Genomic DNA, 20866 nt, shown 5'->3' with positions numbered 1-20866 from the left:
GAAGATACTAACACCCCTTACATTATCCACTCTGTCTTGTCTTGGCCCTATGTGCCCTCCTGTTAGATCCCATCCTCCTAGCTCATCCATCATCCCCCTCCTTCCTCAATCTTGTAGTTCATTCCTGGAAGATACCATTTCCTCCATACCATCCACCCTTTATATCTACCCAGTGCCCTGTGGCTTATTCTTATAAAATACCATTCCATGAAACCATCTACCTACCTGTCTCACCCCTACTTCTGTGGCTCATTCCTGGAAGATAACATCCTCCTACACGTTCCATCTTTCCTGTTTACTTAACCCCACACATGCTGAAGACCATTCTTAGAAAATACCATCCTGCCTCACTATCTTTATTTCCTATCTCCCCCCGCCCCTTTGAGTTATTACTGAAAGATATTCCCCTTCACAACATTTACCCTCATGTCACCCCCATCTCCCTGTGGCTCATTCCTGGAAGATACCATCCTGGTACACCTTTCTAAACCCTCTGGTTCATTTTGGGATGATACCAGCTCCTCCACAAAACATCTACCCTTCTCTGAGTCCCCAGAGTGTCTGTGTCACATTCCAAAAAAGTAACATCCCCTCCCCTCAGAAGCACATTATACACCCTGACCTATCTCCCCCTGGCCTTGTGGGTCATCCTGGAAGATACCATCCCTACCCTTTCTGTGTTCCGCCCAAACACCACCAGGGTAGCTCATTCCTGGAAGAGTCCATCTCTCTAAATACAATCTACCATGTTTTCTTCCGCCCCTTTGGTTCATTCCTGGAAGATACCACCCCACTAAATCATCTATCCTAGTTGTCTCTCCCAATTCTTGAAGGTCATTTCTGGAAATACCATCCTGGTCACCTTCTACACTTCCTGTCTCCTCCCACCTCTCTGGGTCATTGATGGAAGTTATTCCCCCTTCCCCAAATATCCACTCTTCCTGTCTCATCCCTGACCCTTTGGGTCGCTCCAGGAAGAGCCATGCCTGCAAACAAGCCCACTTTCCCTGCATCCCCTAGCTCATGTGGACCATTCCTGGAAGGTATATCCTGCCACACCAGTCATGCTTCCTCTCTCTGCCCTCTGCCTGTGGGTCATTCCTGTACCATGCTGTGAGTCATTATTGGAAGAAACCATGACATCTCACCATCTACCCTTCCTTTCTCCCCCTTACTACTGCCAGTATTGTTTATTCCTGGAAGATACCATCCTGCCACACCACCAAACCTTCCTATGTATCCTCTGCCCTGTGGACCATTCCTGGAAAATTCCATTTTACCAAATGATCTACACTACCTGTGTCCCCTCTACCCTTGTGGGTCATGCCTGGAAGAGACCATCTCCCTCACCCCATCCACCTTTGTATCTGCCCCTTCCCTGTGGATCATTTCTGGAATACATCATGCAGCCTCAAGATCTATGTTTCCTGTCTCCTCACCAACCCTCTGGGTCATTGCTGGAAAATTCCCCTTCCCCTAAGATATCTACCCTTTTGGCTTCTCCTTTGACCTTTTGGGTAGAAGATACCATCTCTATCCACACAAAGCAACCTTCCCTTTCTCTCCCCAGGGAGAGAGAAATAGCTGGAAAATTTCATTCTCCCCCTGACCCCACCTCCCCACCACACACAGGCAGTATCTAATGTTGCGTTTCCCCTTGATCCTATAGGCCAATCCTGGAAGATACCATAACCCCAAAGGGATCCATCCTTGTTCCCCACTCCCTAACACTGTGGGGGCATTCCTGGAAGATGCAACCAAGCCACACCACTCACTCTTCCTATCTCACCCTTGCCCTTTTTGCTCATTTCAGGAAGACATAACCTGGTAATACCAACCCAACTATACCTCCGTCTCCCCACTACATCTCCAGGTTGTTGGTGGATGATATCCCTGCAACATATACCTTTCCTGTCTTCCCTTTACCCCTTTGGGTCATTCATAAAAGATACCATCACACCACACCATCAACCATTCATAAAAGATACCATCACACCACACCATCAACCTTTTTGTCTCCCCCACTATCCTAGTAGCTCATTCATGGCAAACACCATCCACTATACTTGTCTCCCCTCTGAACCTGTGGATCATACCTGGAAGATACTATCTTCCTTCCCCATCAATCCTCCCTATCTCCCCCTAATCCCTGTGGCTCATTCCCAGAAAACAAAGCTTCCCAATGCCATCCACCCTTCAAGTCCCCCTCGCCCTTGTTTTGTGGGTCATTCCTAAAACACCATCCATGTTTCTCCATTATCCCTTTCTCCCTTCTTGTCCCGGTGGGTAATTTTTGTAAGATATCATTCCCTCCTCCCACCAACACTGTCCAACCTTCCCTACTTCCCTTTGACACTGTGTATCATTCTTAGATCATACCATATGCCCCACTACTATCAACCCTATGGGTTACCCCTGGAAGCTACCATTTCCACCACACCATCCACCCTTCCTGTCTCTCTCTTGCCCTATAGTTTATTCCTGGCAGATACTATCCCCTCAACTTCATCCACTCTTCCTTTCTCTCTCCTGTCCCTGTGTGTCATTCCTGGAAGATACCATCACCCTACATTGTTCACTGCCCCCTGTTCCTGTGGCTCATTCTTAGTTGATGCACTTAATTTCAGATTAAAGATTGCTTCATCAAAGAATGCTTCCTTTACCCTCAGACCATGTAAGGTTCTCCCTAATACAGGAACTCTCCTGGTTCTTATGTAATTGTGTTCAAGTTCAGTGCTTGCTAGAAGAACATAAACTCCATGAGGGTAGGGGCTATTCCTAAGAAGTTCACCCCCCAATTCCTCAGTGCCTGGTATGGTGCCTTCACATAGTAGGTCCCACATAAACTAATAACACATGGCCTAATTGAAAAGATTATATAACATATTTTTTACTAGTACAGACTAGCTTTCCTCTCATTTTCTAGTATTCTACATCTATATGAGATTATCTTTTTATTTTAAGTTCCAGGGTACATGTGCAGGTTTATTATACAGGTAAATGTGTGCCATGGTGGTTTGATGCACCCATCAACTCATCACCTAGGTATTAACCCCTACATGCATTAGCTATGTATCCTGATACTCTCTCTCCCCTAACCCCTGACAGGCGTCAGTGTGTGTTGTTCACCTCCCTGTGTCTGTGTTCAGCTCCCACTTATGAATGAGAACATGCAGTGTTTGGTTTTCTGTTCCTGTGTTAGTTTGCTGAGGATGATGGCTTCCAGCTTCATCTATGTCCCTGAAAAGGATATGATTTCATACTTTTTTATGGCTGCATAGTATTCCATGGTGTAAATGTACTATCTTTTCAAACTGCTTTTGTAGGCAACCTTTCCATAATATGAAAACACAATTATTGTTTTTATTGATTATACAACACTTTTATTAAAAGAAGTTCTACTTCATTCACCTACTTTTCTTAATTTTTAGATTCATTTTCTGTTCTAACCTACTTTGAAGTGCTAAAGTGCCCTCAATATTGCTACTGACTGAAGATTACTACGTTACCTCTTAACTTTTTTTCTGTAAGTTGTTAAGAAAAGCACTGCAGTTCAAGGCAGGATATAAAAGACAAGAAGAAAAGATAAAAAGGAAATTTTGTATGGTCAAATCTACTTACGCTGTCCAGCAGATTTTATCAATGAGCTCTTTCATAGTCATTTTGTCCCATTCATTAGCATGTGGGGCCTCCCAGGGAGCTTCAGCTGGAATCTGTAGAGAAAGGAAGTCCCCCACTCAGGTGTGATAGTAACTGCTGCCTCCTCTTAGGAAGGCCCTCATGAGAACCTCCGAAAATGGGTCTCTTGGTCTCTGTGTTGAAATGTGTGATTGGTATGGAATTCTATATAGAGACAGGGAGTGGGGTAGGTAGGGTTCTTTGGATTCTGTCCTAATGCCATTGCTAAAACAATAATAATAGTGATAGTATTATATATGTCTATGCATAAATTTATATTATTATCATGATGATGATTATCATCATTATTATTGAAAGCTAATACCCATTTTATGTCCCAAATTCAAGTTTGAGAGATTGATATTACAGAGCCTAAGTAAAAAAGCTTTGGGGTGGCATATCCTTCTCTCCTTTACTATCTAAAATGGCATTACAGGCAGACAGACAACTATAAGTAGAGATACTTGGCAAAAATATGTCATATAAATGCTCAGTAGCATAGAATTGAAGGTACATGGGCATTTGTATAAGAGAGTAGGTTGGTATGCTGGTTCCCTTGCTATGAGGTCCTGGGTAAATTGCATAATCTTTGGGCACTCATTTTTCCCATTTGTGAAGTGGAAATACTACCAACTTTGCAGAGTTTGGGTACATTGGAAATGATATGCATTGGTGTATGGAGCAATGTTCCCTGCACCATGGAAGGATGTTAAACAGTTGCTATTGTTATTTCAGTAATGGGTCACATACAAACTGAACACATTTTACCTCCTTTCCCATGTTATCCATCGTTCGCCATAAGTTGTTATAATCCAAATATGCAATAGGGTTCCATACCGGTGGAAAGGCCCCCCGAAATGGATATGTTTTCCCCTAGAACATAAAAGCAAACAGAATCAATCTAAAAGGGCAATACCTTAAATTTGAATGGTATTCTAAAACAACAACAGAAAAGCAACCAACCTAAGACTCTCAAAGTAACCAGACCCTCTACTGTGCCAGAAACATTCCCTTTGGTGGGAACTGAATACATTATACCTATACAGGACCCAATTTAATAAGATGTGCAAAATCTCCCTGGTGCTATGTTGACTGGCTTTAATTTACAGGAAATAATAGCTTTAAATGTATTTCTATTTATTTGGAAATTATACATAAATAAAGGTAGCACATCCTAGTATCTAATGCTGGTGCTAAGATATTCTCAACTCCTGAATTCCCATCTAATTGCTTGGGAAAGCTGTTCCCACTTAGACGAGAGCAGGATGATGACATGGAGGACTGTCTTTAGATCACATATAGGACAGGAATAGCAAAATGGAATATCTCATACTGTGTTTTCAGGTCTTCAAAGGTTTAATAAAGACAGGCTAGATTACAGACTATGTCCGACGTAAAGAATCAGATTATTAGCAGTGTAGAATATCAGACACTTGCCACCGTGGGCTCCTAAGCATCCATTCCCCTTTCCTGGTAGTATTCTGGTTTCTTTCTGGAAAATTGCCTCTCTTCTTCCTCTTTGTATAGCTGTGTAGTGAGGATGGTCCCAGCTACCAGCTCCCATTACAAAAAATGATAGGTTAGATTTTTTTTCTCTCTCTCTCCACACCCCTACCCCCAGCTCCTGGAATAGCCTGGCTATAGAGCCTGTTATCTGAGCTTAGCCGGTCACCCTCTCAGAAGACTCTGATGATGGAGTGGGTCACTCACATAGAGAAGAGAGTGGACTGTGGGTTTTCTTCCCCCATGGCCTAGTGCTGAACAGATGCTTCCTGCTACAAAGACCATGGCAATGGTTCCTGCCCCTAACTTGCCAGAGCTCTCATGCTCTCTGCTCATTCTAAAGTGTGGTCCTCCAGTCTCACATCAGTTCTGTGGGTCCTCTCATTTACTTTCAGCAAATTCCCTCTTGTTAGCCTGAGTTGGATTCTATTGCTTGGTACCAAGACCTCTAACATGAAGATGGCTCATTCATTATTAGAAACCATTAACTTCATTTCATTGTGTAACAGCCAAAATACTAAGAAAAGCAAGTGTGAGTAGAGGTGAATCCTTAGGAAATAGACCAGAAATGGGTAGTTTAGAAGACCTTATTTGCCAATTTAATCTCTTTTACTTTAAAAATAAATGTCTTATAAATCTTCATAAGGTCAAAATCTTTTCTAACAGTATAATTTGCATGATAATTTGTTTTTTTTTTAAATTAAAGAAATCACTTGTAGAAAGGCTACTGCATGCACTGCTCAATATTGAGAGCTGTGTTGGATTTTTAAAAGGGCTAAAACAAAACTCTTGACCATCAGGGCAAGGACACAAGACATACAAGTACGTGTATGCACACCTCCTAACTGAGAAAGAATATATGGCAGCCATTAAGTGACAGAGAAGTAATTTTCCCTTCCACATAACAAATTCAAATAACCTTGGCAGACTATGTGATCTGGTTTCTTATCGGAAAATGTTACATTGTAATGCTACAATATAATGTGTTGAGACTCCAAATCCTTTATCATCATCACCACCATTATCACTAACATTTATTGAGATCCTCTCCATGCCTGCACTGGCTGAAGCCCTTCATATGCATTAGCTCATGCAATGCTTACTCCAACCCTGTGAAGGCAAGCACTGTTGATATTTCCATTTTATCAACGAGGAAACTAAAGCCCAGTGTAAGTAGTTAGTAGATCATAGAACAGAAATTTCCTGCTTCCAAAGCCTTTGCTCATAAAAGATGCTTTCTTGCCTCCTATATAGTTGATGGAATGTGGAGATAGGTTTCTTCTAGAGGCAGTTTTAAACTTCTCAACTTTCTCTTTCCCAAAAGAAAGAGAACTTTAAAATGTGAAACTTACAAAGCTTCCACATGTACTTTTTCTGTTTCTAAGGAGTAAAAATAGAGACTAAGAAGCTCCCGGGGTAGAAGATGACCGCTGAGGGAACATAACCAACTTTGGAAAATGCTAATACATACTCAGAGAAATGAGCAAAGATATTTTACATAGAACACAAAAATAGCAATGGAGAAGAGAGGGGCTGAGGATAAGAAACAGCTCAGGGGCAGTCTCAGAGCAGCTGGTCCTTGTGGTAATTCCTCCCTGGAAAAATCGACATTTTCCTCTGTAAAATGCATGTATAGTCAAGGAATAGTCTAATATAAAACTGATCTTTGCTTTGGAAAAAATATTTTATTAAAAAACATAAATATTCTCTGGGAGGCTGAGGCAGAAGAATCGCTTGAACCCAGGAGGCAGAGGTTGCAGTGAGCCGAGATCGCACCACTGCACTCCAACCTGGGTGACAGCGCAAGACCCTGCTGTCTCAAAAAAAAAAAAAAAAAGAAAAAAAAAAAGAAAAAGAAAAAGAAAAGAAAACAAGAAGACCATAAAGGCCCATAACATAAACTGCTTTGCTGTTGATGAAGGTACCAAGTAGATAAAGGATTTCATTAATTAGTTTCACTCCTATCAGTATCTGACTTCTCTGTTCTCATTTCACAGAAAACCCAAACCTGCTAAAAAGAAATGCACGTATGTGGGGAATATGTTTGCATATGCAAATCCCTGAAGTAGTGCAGTAGGAAGGCCTGGCAGGTGTCTCTTGGCTGAGTGAAAACTGCCTGACAGTGTGGACCCTCTCAGTCTCCAAAATGTGTTTCTATAGTTTTCTCACCAAAGTTTCAGCAGTTTCTCAATACTAAGCCACTTCTCAGTAAGGAATGCCTTCATGACCTCATGACCTAAGAGGGTGAGGCAGGGGCTCTGGGAATACTTTCAAATGATGACTGCTCTTTGAAAAGAAAAGGAAAAAAAATCTAGAGTAATGGTCAAGTTCATTTTGTACCTATACTCTGAAAGCTTGCTAGTTTTCCAAAGTGGCCTTTATCTCTAAAGGGCAGTGTCTTTGATACAACAGAAATTGTTGATTCAAGCAGAACGCAATGTCCCTGGAACCATGCCCTCAAACACTTAAATTCCTTTGAGAAACTACATCATAATAATGGGATACTACTGCCAGGAGATGGCCGTTTATGGCTCCCACATAATCCTTTATTGTTGGTCCTATAAGATAAGCCAAGTTTATAGTAAGAAAAGTAGCATTTCCTGATTGAAACATTGGAGAGCTTAATCTCTCTATACTTTTATATTTTAGTTAAGGAAATGAAAATCAGCATTATTAGAATACCAGAGGTCACTGGGGAAGCTGCCAAATATCCTTGTTTAATCGTCTTGAAAATAAAGAGCTATCTTCCAGATTAATTCAGAAACATGCCTGTCCAGCTTATATGAATACCTCAAGACCCTTCTAGTTCCATTGTTTTGTGACAAAGTCTGTAAGAGAAATCTTTTGATGATTTATTTTTTATCGTTTACAACAATGATTTAAATTTTAAAATCATCTAAGAAGAGACCCATTAAATAGGATGGCAGTATTGTGTCATATTAATAGTTAAAAAAACATTATCTTTCTCTTTCCAAATGCAGGTATCCAAGCTCTCTTCAAACATACATAGCTTCACTCTAACTAGAAAAAGCCTTCATACACTACAGGGAAACATCTATCCTTTTCATTTGTCATCCTCTTTGCATTCTTTTAACAGTCCCACTCAAATGATGCCCTCATTGCCTTCATATGTTTCTGTTTTTCTAAAATCCGACTTCTATCCTCAAAAGTCCATGGATGCCCTTTTCTCTGTGGTCACCAATGAGCTCCTTTTAGCCAGATACGAAGGGATGTATCCATCCCATTAGCACCTGGCTGCATCTAACACCACCCCATCAGATAGTACTAGTTGTCCCAAGTCTCAACCTAGTTCAAGACTCCTCCTTCTGTGATCATTGAATCCCCCCAAGTCTGATCCTTAGCCTTTTCCCTTCCTTCTCCCCACCCCTTTCCCATTTCCCTGGGGAACTCATCCACCCTCAAATTTGTTATTATATTTGCACAGTCTTATGGTTTGCATTTTTCATGCCTCTGCTCCCTCTATGTTTATGAATACCAAATTATCTATAACCTCTCACACCATTTAAAGGGCTGGCAGCACATTCCTATGTGTTTGTTTATGACCTGTTATTTCACCATATTCTCAGCCTCTGTCTCAAGATTTGTACAACTACCAACTTATGCAATGGGCACCTGAGTTGTGCAGTCCCATCTGTGGAAAAAGAGAACTATTAAATTCAGTTATAAATGATGCCATACCATCAACAATGAAGGGTTTTATTTTTTTTTCAGACAGGATCTTGCCCTGTCACCCAGGCTGGGGTGCAGTAGTGTGCAACTCACTGCAGCCTCAAATTCTCAGGTTTAAGAGATCCTCCTGCCTCAGCCTCCCAAGCAAGCTGGGACTACAGGTGTGTACCACTATGCACGGTTAATTTTTGTATTTTTATTTCTTTGTAGAGATGGAGTTTCACTTTGTTGCTCCGAGTGATCTTGAACTCCTGAGCTCAAGTGATCCTCCTGTCTTGGCCTCCCAAAGTGCTGGGATTACAGGCATGAGCCACTGCACCTGGCCCCAATAGTGAAGGGTTTTAAAATAAATTTATGTCATCTTTTCCAAGGGATTCAAGTTATATACAGAAATTACAAACAAAACAGTTAAGATAGAAACAATATGACTTCTTCTGGAGGGTTTTGTGTAATTAAAGATAATTGATAGACTTTTTAAAAGAACAGTTTTCCTGTTTCACAGATGCCATTAACTCAGGAGAAACAGGCAGTTTGAAAAAAGATGAAAATGTCACACTGTAAGGACAAATAGCTATTTAACAGCTTTGTTAACATATTATTTACATATCCTATAATTCATCCGTTTATAGTGTACAATTCAATGGTCTTTGGGATATTCACAGAGTATGCAACCATCATCACATCTCATTTTAGAACATTTTCATTACCCCAAGAAGAGACCCTTATTGTCTTTTTAGTTTCTTGATAGTATACAAATGACAAAACTTCAAAAACTTTTTTTGATGAAGACAAATTTATTTTTTCTTCTGTTGCTTCTACTTTCAGTATCATTAAATAAATCACTGCCTAACTCACAGAGGTTTATTATTTTTTCTTCTAAGCATTTTATAGTTTTAGCTCTTGTAGTTAGGTCTAAAGTAAGTTAAGGTTTGTGTACAGTATGAGAAGAGGTCCAACTTCATTATTTGCATGTGGATATCCAGTCGTTCCAACACCATTTGTTGAAATGACTATTTTTTTTTTTTTTTGCACTCAGTTGTCTTGCTACTCTTGACAAAAATCAATTGGCCATAAATGTAAGGGTTTATTTCTGAAATCACAGTTCTACTCCATTTACCTATATGTTTATCCTTATACAAGTACACATTGTTTTCAGACAAGTATGCATTGTTTTATTACACTAGCTTCATAGTAAGTTTTGAAATCAGGAAGTGTGGGTCCTTCAAATTTGTTCTTCTCTTTTAAAACTGCTTTGGCTATTTTGGGTCTCTTGCATTTACATATAAATTTTAGGATCAATTTCCCTATTTCTGTAAAAAGAGTCAGCTGGGATTTTGAAAGGGATTGTGTTAAAAATGTAGTTCAGTTTGGGAAGTATTGTTGCCCTAACAATATTAAGTCTTCTGATCCATAAACACAGGATACCTCCATTTATTTACATCTTTAATTTATTTCAATGATATTCTGTAGTTTTAGGTATATAAGTCTTATACTTCTTTGGTTAAATTTATTCCTAAGTATTTTATTGTTTTTTGATGCTATTTTAAGTGAAATTGTTTTCTTAATTTCATTTCAGATTGTTCATTCCTACTGTATAGAAATACAATTTATTTTTGAATATTGATCTTGTATCCTGCAACCTTGATGAACTTGTTTAATAGTTCTATGAGTTGTTTTAGTCAGTATTAGGACTTTCTATATACAAGATCATGTCATCTGCAAATACAGACAATTTTTATCCTTCCTTCTATCCAATTTTACAATCTGGATGACTTTTATTTGTATTTCTTGCCTAAGTGCCCTGGCTAAAATCTCCAGTACAATGTTAAATACAAGTAGCCAGAGTAAATCTCTTTGTCTTGCTCCTGATTTTAGAAGGAAAGCTTTCAATCTTTTACCTTTGAGTATTATGGTAGCTGTGGGTATTTTGTAGATGCCCTTTATTAGTTTGAGAAAGTTCTCCTCTATTCTTAGTTTTTCTAGCGATTTTTATCATAAAAGGGTGTTGAATTTTGTCAAATGTTTTTGCTGCATCTGTTGAGCTGATCATGTGCTATTGGTCCTTTATCCTATTAATATGGTGGTGCATTACATTATTGGATTTTTGTATGTTAAACTAACCTTGCATTCCTGAAATAAATCCCACTTAGTCATGGTGTATAAACCTTTTAACATATTACTAGATTCAGTTTTCTAGTATTTTCTTGAAGATTTTTGCATCTCTATATAGGGATATTGGTTTGTAGTTTTCTTGTGATGTCTTTGACTGGTTTTGTTATTCATGATAATACTGGCCTCATAGGATGAATTGATAAATCTTTCCCCAACTTGTGTTTTTTGGAAGAGTTTATAAAGAATTGGTATTAATTCTTCTTTAAACTGTTGGTAAAATTTACCAGTAAAGCCATTTGTGTCTGAGTTTGTTTCTGTGGGAGATTTTAAATTACTAATTCAATCTCTTTTCTTATTATAAGTCTACCAAATTTTCTATTTATTCCTGAGTAGTTTTGGTAATTTGTGAACCTAAATCTCTAAAAACACTTACTGTGTTAACATCTCTCACTCTGATCCTTACAGGTGTTATATGAAAATAGTTTCCATGGTCATAAATCTGGGAAATCCTGATTTGTGTTCAATAGTCTTTTTTATTGCCAGACTTCCTAGGACTCCTAATTTGTTAATGGACACCTTGACTATCAAAGATAGGAACAGAACATGGAGCACTTCCAAAATTTATCTGACTACCAAATGCCCTCTTTCTGCAAAGCATTTTTAAGATTAATGTTGCTTAGAAAATACTTGAGAAATATTCCCCTAGGCATTCTCCACATTCTGGTTTGTACTGGCAGAAGCATGACATAACACAGGAAAACATGTGATGAAAGAGGAGCTGTGATAATCAGAATATTTATTTTCCAAATGTTACACATGGGAATACAATTTCATTTGTATCCCTTCTGGACAAATGGGCACATCATTCCACGACACTGAATCAAATAGGAGAAAGGAAGGAAATTGCTTATACATCTAGCTAAAATTGCAAGTGCATCATGGGCTTCACACTGAGTGTCTGCCCTTAGCCCAACCTCCTTGTAACAAGGCAGTGCAGTGAGAAAGTACATCAGAGCAGGTAGAGAGGGCCAAGGGCGAAGCAGAGCTTCTTGTCAGCTAAGCTGTTAATTGAGTGCATTCACTTGAGTATCGCAGTGTCTGGGAGGATATAGCCCTGCCCCCTACTACTGGATGAAGTTACTTCAGTGATGGCTTTATTACCATGATGGCAGAGATTGGATGATGGCATGGAATGAGAGAGTGGATGAACTAAGAGCCATTATACTCTTAGCACAATCTTCCCAGCATTTAAACATCAGAAAAGTATTTTTTCTTAAATCTACAGATTGGGAAAAGTTACGGAAACTCAGGACTACTCCATTGATGGGTGCTCAAATAATCATGTCAATTAGTGATTGCACCTATATCTGTGTCCCGGGGTCCACTTTTGTCACCCACTGCTGGTCTGCAAATGTGAGCCAGAGTGATTTCTTCCCATTGTCTTTGAAGCCTGATTTTATTTCGGAGACATTTATCTGCTAGATATGGCTATGGAAACTAGGCTACTGTGTACTTTGGCAAATACACAAAACTAAATCTCAGCTTGAGGTTCAGTGTTTATCATATGAGTCTTACAAATTACAGGAGAGCTATGGGAATAAAAGGTAATGGAATAGTTTACTAATCATTCTCCTTGTTTGAAAAACCTGACATGCGAAGTCTTCTAAATGAAAATGATTCAGTTTCACAGCCTTCAGGATCAAAGCATTCACTACACTGAACTATAATCAACACTCAAACTTGCTGTGATTCCATCGAGAATTTTCTTCTTCTGGTTACATGAAACCCAAACACAAAGCAAAAACTAAAATGAAGTGCTATGAAAATAGTACTGGACTGTCAAATATCAGGTATTGACATTATTATCATTATTTGTCTCTTTTCGGTTTGAAGCTCTGTGTTTGCAAAGGTTAGTAATTAACTAGGCTTTTATGTCTGTCCCTCTTTCCCTCTCACTTCTGTAGGACCTTGAACCACTCTCATTATTGTAACTTTCTCTTATCTCTAAAGTAGGAATAACTGTCACTTAATAAAACTTTGAGGCCCAATAGGTTTTCAAAAGGTATCTGTTCATTGAATATTGACATAGAAATGAAAAAGGTTTGAGTCTTCACGTGATACATGGCAGCATTGATCCTAGCAGATGACATGATGAGGCAATGACAGAAAAGATTTTCTAGCTGGGTCAACATGTGATCATGGGACAACTGAATTTCCCTTCTTCAGCCCAGAATGGACTAGATATGGGATTCATTGGACGTTAGAGTGTGTTTAAGATTTCAACTGTTAGAAGGCTACTTTGCCAAAGTTTGAAAATTAAAGATCAATGATTGAGTATTTTGATTGGAGTAGGGTCTTCTGGTGGGGTGAGGGACAAGGGTTGCAGAGGAAAAAATCGGAAGCAGAAAGCAAGGAGGAAGGAGGAGATTTTAACCTCTGAGAGGCTAACCTAACATTCTAACCTGAAAGGTCAGAACCTCCAGGAGTTCAGTTATCACAGAGACTAGAGCAATTTCTCTTGAGGAGGCTGCTCATATAACGTTTAATTCCATTTACAAAATGCTTTTGGCCACTAATCCAAATGCCGAGTCCCCACATAATTATGTGTGATCGCAAAGTCCCACAGCCTGAGTGTGAGAGAAATCCTTTGTGTCTGACGTAACCCCCTTTCTATGCTGCCAGTGGGAGGGTGATGGTAGGCTACCTCTCAGTGAACGGTTGGAAAACAATTCCTGTAGTGAATTAGTCCCTATTAGAAATCAATGGAAGGAAGCTGAAAGGGGTTCTGTTGGATGGATGGCGGTGACAGTGGTACAACTACATGGATGTACTTAATGCTACTGAATTAACTGTATACCTAAAAACGGTGAAGATGATAAATTTTACATTAGTGTACTTTACCAATTTTTTTAAAAGAAAAAAATGAGTGGAAGAAAAAGTCTAAGAATTAACCTTATTTTGCTACATAATGGGTTGTCACTGAGTATGAACTTTATGTTTTTGAAACCAAATCTGAGATGTAACCCTGAGAGTTTACAGGAAGAAGGAGCCTCTGAGAGGAGATGGAGAATGCTGACCTAGCTCTTTAAACAGAGCAAAGCTTTAAGAGTAATTCTGCCATTAAGCTCTCTGGGAACTCACAAGCAGCAAATGAAGTCTTTTCAAAGTGAGGAGTAAAGAAGAATGGAAGTTTTTAAAAACTGTTTTTTACCGGCTACTTTCATATATCTTTATGCTGGATACTGGATAGATCGAACTGAAAATATGTAAACATTTTTAGTCTCTCTGCTTTTAAAATCTACTCACAATTGTAATTGAGAGAAGAAAGCAATTCCTCCTGTATTGCTTCATTTCTATCATCAAAACAGAATTTCTTATCCGAGCACAGGCTTGTTGCCACCGCTTGCTTGTCCTTACCTAACTGGTGTTTGTTTGTTTTTTTCTATCCTCTACCCTGACTTATACAAATTAGTAATACTTATCAACAACCACTTTAAATCCTTTCTTTTTTTTTCTCATTTTAAAAATCAGGCAGGATATAATGGCATAAAATACAATATTGATCAATACGTGGTCCATACTTTGAATAATAAGTTCACATGAACCATTTAACAAAAAGAATATTTAGCCAGCAATTTCAAACCATGCCCTAGACCTCTAGACTTAGTATTTTAACAAAATAATAGGATCCATCTGTGGTCTTCAGCCTGCTGAGGCTAACTGGGACACACTGGGGACTGTTTAGCTGCTAGATGCTCACTGAAGGCCAGAGGACCTCTCAGACTACAGCTTAGGGTGCAAGAGAAGAAGCCATCTTGTGAACTGTGCCACATACAGCTCCCAGGAACTACCACCCCCACATCCACAGGAGTCCCTGTTTCCAAAGTGCCATCTTAAACTCCAGAGCCTGCTGGGATAAAGTGATTTTGTCATATCTTGGAACAGTCTATTAGAAGAGTTCACAAGTTAACTTTGGAATAAAAAACAATGTATTGTAACCCACAGAACACTGGGCTCAGAGTTGGAAGGTCACACTTTGTCTCCTAAGCTCTCTGAGTTGGGAAAAATAATGCTTATTACTCCTAGGACCATTGGGAAGCTCAAATGAGGTAAAACATGTATAGGCACATTACAGATGGAAGGCAATATTAATAGCATGGAATCAGGAGGGATGAATTTAGGTGTTCAAAAGAAAGGAGGCAAAGACACAACAAGCAACATCCCTACAAGGCTTTAACCCTTTCCACTTCCTGAGTTTCCTTCTGAGAGGGGTTGAAAGTGAAAATGTATCTTTCTTTGAGGACAAAAGAAACATGTTCTGTGAGTTGGTATGGAAAAGGTGCTAAAAGAAAATGAAATGTCCCTATCCAAAAGAAACCCTTAAAATCAATCTCTCAGTTAATTAAAAAAAAAAAAAAAAAAAAAAAAAGAAACCCTAAGGCTGGGCATGCTGGCTCATGCCTGTAATCCCAGCACTTTGGGAGGTCAAGGTGGGTGGATCACGAGGTCAGGAGTTCGAAACCAACCTGAGCAATGTAGTGAAACGCTGTCTCTACTAAAAATACAAGAAATTAGCTGGGCGTGGTGGCAGGTGCCTGTAGTCCCAGCTACTCGGAAGACTGAGGCAGGAGAATCACTTGAACCCGGGAGGTAGAGGTTGCAGTGAGCTGAGATGGCACCACTGGACACCAGCCGGGGCAACCAAGTAAGACTCAGTCTCAAAAAGAAAGAAAGAAAGAAAGAAAGAAATTCTATTATAAGCAATGGGTCAAATTCCATTAGAAGCAAGGGGTTATATCTGGTAAGCAATAAGACAAACTCTTGCTTTCTACATGGCCTGCTGGCTAAAACCAAGTTTTCTTCTTAGCAACAATAAAATTAACTTACTATTCCAGAACACACACATCAAGAAAAGCCTTTGATTTCAGACGTTGGCATAGAAACCTGGAGTAAAAGGCTGTGGGAAGAATAGAACCAATACTTACCAAAAAAAAAGCCTAGGTTGTTTTAAACAAATCTTTATCACACCATTCTCTAAAATCAAATATGTGGTATCTATTTATGGTCTCTGCTTTTATTTAGAGAAGATGTGAAAAGCAAGAAGAAAGTGAGAATGCACGTAATTGTCAATTTCTCTTTTGAAGTAGCCTCTGCAAAATGCCTTGCTCCATTTCTGGCTGGGTTCTCCTGCTCTACATTCCTCACTCTACCTCTATTATGACGTGGGGGAAACTCAGGGAAAGCAAAAAAAAAAAAAAAAAAAAAAATAGAATCCAATATTTTCATTTTTTCTGCAAGACATGGCACTGCAAAATTTAACAAAAGATCTCTACAACTCAATGAAAAACACTCATAATGATGGAGCATCTTATTTACTAATGCAAGCAATGAATCAATCCACTTGGCATTCAGGTCCATCTGCTTCCTTTATGCCATGCAGAAGAAAAGAACTGATAAAGAGAATGTTTTATTTTATTTACTTAATTTTAAAATTATATATTTTTTAAAAAATTGTAGCAATGGGGGTCTTACTATGTTGTCCAGGCTAGTCTCAAACTCCTGGCTCAAGCAATCCTCCTGCCTCAGCCTCTCAAAGTGCTGGGATTACAGGCATGAGCCACCATGCCCAGCCAATAAAGAGAATGTTTTAAACATATCTAGCTATTGCTTCTTGGCTTTTTGGCTAAGATCAAGTGTAAAAATATTTAGCTGATGCCATTTAAGAATCTACCTTTAAGGTTCACAACAATATGATTAATTTCACAAATAGATCTAATCTCCCCAATAAAACCATGTCAGATCCACAACATTCATAAAAGCTGCTCACTGTGGAAACCAGTCAGGAACCTATTATATAAGAATCAGGATCTAGGCCAGGTGCAGTGGCTTACAGCTGTAATCCCAGCACTTTGGGAGGCCAAAGCAGGCGGATCACAAGGTCAGGAGTTCAAGACTAGCCCAGCCAATATAGCAGAATCCCGTCTCTACTAAAAACACAAAAATTAATTGGGCATGGTGGCACATGCCTGTAGCCCTAGCTACTTGGGAAGCTGAGGCAGAAGAATCACTTAAACTTGGAAGGCGGAGGTTACAGTGAGCCAAGATCGCACCACTGTAGTCCAGCCTAGGTGACAGAGCAAGACTCCTTCTCAAAATAATATAAAAGAATCAGAATCTACTAAACAAGAATTAGAAGAGGGATTCTATTCACAAGATCCATGAGGAATCCAGACAAAAATGTTAGCTAATATTTATTTACTGTTCTTGTTTACTTGTCTTCTCTCTTTAGATTAGAAGGACTGTTGGCAGAAATTTTGATCAGTTGTCCACCACTCTATCTGCAGCCTGGAACAATATCTGATAGAGTAGATTTTGCTCTGTAAACACTTATACATTTATCAAATATATAAATATAAATATTAAGCAATGAATGAAGTTAGCATATTGATGTTAGTCCTCTAAATGAAGTAGACAGGCATAGTCTCAGGGAAGGAAGGGATCGGGTAGAGGAACCACCACTAAGGTGTATCCTCAGTATTTATCTGAGAGGCTCTGGCTTGGAACCGCACACTGTCTTGTCAAAACTTGTACTGTAAACATAATCTAACAAAGGTAACGAGTAGTTCCTTGGTGAACAGTAAAAGTCATCCTAGAATAAGCTGAGACTAGATGTGTTACAAACTGCTGACAGTGTTTAAACAATGTAAACATTCTTTAAGGTTTTACACTGGGAAAATTTTAGAGCTGAAGCAATCTAGGCCATAAAGAATATTGATTAGTTTATCTAGACAACTGCAATCCTCCACTTCATTTCAGTGTTATTTATAGGAAAGGCTATTGAGTGTATTAGATTATGAAAGCTAAAGTTGTCACAAAGCAATGCAGAAAGTGTCACAAAGACAATTTGCGTTATTAACCCAATACACTATCACGTTGTGGAAACACCCATTTTCCCTTAGAAGTGGAGAAAAACAGTGAGACTTGAGATATTTTAAAATAATTAGAGTTATTTTTAGTATACAATTTATTAATCAACTTATCTGGAATAACTGAACTAAATATCTTCCAGCTTTTCCCTATTATACTTTCCTGATCATCATAAAAACATCTACTACAATGTTACTTCTCATTCCAGAAATGATATGACTTATTAGAAAACACTAGCAAAAAGGCACTCATTCAGATCAAATAAACCAAAGTTTAACCAACCCACTACTTTTTTGCCTTAACATTACTGTCTACCTTGGGTGAAAACATGTGTTTTCTGAAAGGTTAAAGTATGTGAGAGGATGGTTTAATGATATGTATTTCTATTTTCCATCTTTTCATTTGATGAGATTAAGTATTAAATGAAAAGAATGATGCTTACCATCTGCAATGTAGTTACTTGTAAATAAGTAATACAATTTAAAATAGAGCTTCAACATTTATTTTCTGTGGCAATTAAATGGCTGTTTTCCAGTTACTGCATCCATCAAACAATAACCAAGGCACAGTGACTGTATTATAGCAGGGAGTTAACCCTGCTCTTTCAGGCTTCCAGGCCAAAAGATTGAGCAAAATGGTCACCAGCACTGCATATGGGGACACAGGGAAGGACATAGGATGACCATCAGAAGAGAGCTGCCAAAAAGATCCAGGACAAGCACAAACTGAAAGGCAACTTCCTGGAATCCACAGTCCCTGACAGTAGAATCTGGACTAGCAAGAGATAGCATGGAAAAGTCAAAAGACCTAATCTGAATTCCAGCTCAGTGACCTTTATTCTCTTAGACAGGTTACTGGGCCTCTGAACTTCAGACTCTTTCTGTGAAAGAGTTTATGGTGCTATAACCCGTATCTTAGGATCCCTGTGGGGGTTAAGTAAGATAATGGAGTGAAGGCCCTGGCACAGGACCTGGGACATACTAGCAGCTCAGCAGGGAGAGTTTTCATTATTATTACTATGGGAGTGGTACTGACCTTGAGGGATCAACCACAGTGGCTGTGATTTAAAGGTGCCATTTGATGTCCAAAGTGTAGGCACAGTATGTGTTTTAGCACACGTCTGCCATGTGCTGCATATGCAATAATTATGGTCGAATATTACCATTGTGTTGATGTGCATGGCCATGCAATGGTAAAGATCCAGAGGTTAACAATGCCTTACATTCTTGTTTATTTTTCTTTTTCTGTTTTTGTTTTTATTTTTATTTTCTGCTTTACAATCTTGAAAGCAGCCTCGAGCTACCAAGTCCAATGCTACGGGAAGGTGCCTTTGTCTAGTAGGTTAGGCAACGGTTCAGCCATATTTGTATTTTTGTGAAAGAAAAATATGGTAGAAGTTGAGCAGTTCTCCCCTCCAGAAAGCTGAAGTTGTTTTTTCTCTTAGGAACAGGACTATCAGGGTAGTGTGGACCTAACCTTAGAGCAGAACTAAGCAGCAGCAACAAAACTGAAAAAGGGACCTTGAATGCTACTCTTAACATTTCTCTTTCCTTATTTAGGCACCTAATGTAGCATGCATCATCTCCTTAAGTCTTTCCATGAATTTATCCATTATTAAAGCCTGCAGCAGGACCTTCTCAAAGTACAGAACAATTACATCTGGATTTCTAGAAAGCAGGGTTCCCAGTAAAGCCCAGAAAATTTCAGAGAAATCAGAAAGTCTGACACTTAAGATACATAATTTGTAAAGTGCTGGTAGGAAGACTGGACAGCATGCCATGATCTGCTGACCACTTTCAGGCAAAGTCAAAATTCTCAAACAGAACTTTATCATTTTAATCCCATCTTACCTCCATCAAAAACAATGAGGAGCTAAATTACTTACAAAAGCTGGCTATGGGTGCCACTTTCAAAGTATCACCTAAGCATCATGTTTTACTTTTTTAATTTTTTATTTGTACTTTTGAGACAGGGTCTTGCTCTGTTGCCCAGGCTGAAGTGCAGTGGCATGATCAAGGCTCACTATAACCATGACCTTCTGAGTTCAAGCCATCCTCTTGTCTCAGCCTCCCAAGCAGCTGGGACTACAGGACATGTGTACCACCATGCCCAGCTAATTTTTTTATTTTTCACAGAGAAGAGGTCTCACTATGTTGCCCAGGCTGGTCTAGAACTCCTGGCCTCAGATGACCCTTCCACCTTGGCCTCTCAAAGGGCTGGGATTACAGATGTGAGCCACTACGCCCAGCCCAATATCAAGTTTCAGAGGGCGCACGGGTGGGAGACTAGCAGGTACCTAGTTTGAGGACGTACTTATATATTTCCAGTTTTCCCCAGTTTTTAAAATGTACATAAAAGGAACATGAAACTGGAATAAGAGTAAGAAAGTAGAAAAAAATAAGTGGTCTTTCAAGGACTGCCTCTACTCATCAAAAGAGCCAGGCTTCAGTGATACTGATGTTGAGATACCTTACCATAGATGTGTGTGCGTGGCCAAACACTGGAGGCCCAGCACATGTCCATTCAGAGCCATCAGTTTCATTTCCTAGTCCATATATTGGGATAATGAAGAGTATGCACTCAGCGGGTAGGTAGACTCTTAGGAGTTTTATAGCCTTGTCAAGTCACTTTAACCTCTTTGAACTTCTGGTTTCTCATAAGTAAACTGGGATGATCATGCCTGCTCAGCAGGGTAGATGTAAGGATTTAATGAGTTCATACATAAAAAGCTTTGAGTTGTTGTTTATTGTTAGCTTCCAGGTAAACTAAAAATCTCTCAGCCCCTGAATCTTATCACCATGAGTCTGCTCAGATTCCGAGATAATCATCACACTCATTTGCCTCCCAGTTGGAGTAGAGAGTGAATTTACATGATTGTTTAATTAGTAGCTGAGTGCAAAGCCTTTGGTCTCTCTCCCTACATTAAATGTGAGAATATAGGTAAAAGCGCTTAATA

The 20866-nt window shown here is 39.2% G+C and overlaps 1 protein-coding gene across 1 annotated transcript in view; it reads right to left on the bottom strand.

The window, feature by feature from the left end:
• MAOA (monoamine oxidase A) overlaps positions 1-20866 on the bottom strand; it is a 78127-nt gene that overhangs the window by 21826 nt on the left and 35435 nt on the right. Inside the window, exons 4-5 of the mRNA XM_003939589.4 lie at positions 4447-4551; positions 3622-3713 (exon numbers count right to left, since the gene is read on the bottom strand). Coding sequence (XP_003939638.1) covers positions 3622-3713; positions 4447-4551 — 197 coding nt within the window. The remainder of the gene's footprint in view (positions 1-3621; positions 3714-4446; positions 4552-20866) is intronic.

This window comes from Saimiri boliviensis, chromosome X (assembly GCF_048565385.1).
Source record: "Saimiri boliviensis isolate mSaiBol1 chromosome X, mSaiBol1.pri, whole genome shotgun sequence".
Classification (NCBI taxonomy): Eukaryota; Metazoa; Chordata; class Mammalia; order Primates; family Cebidae; genus Saimiri; species Saimiri boliviensis.
The sequence above is the reverse complement of the archived record's forward strand: the minus strand, read 5'-3'. Positions and strand labels throughout refer to the sequence as shown.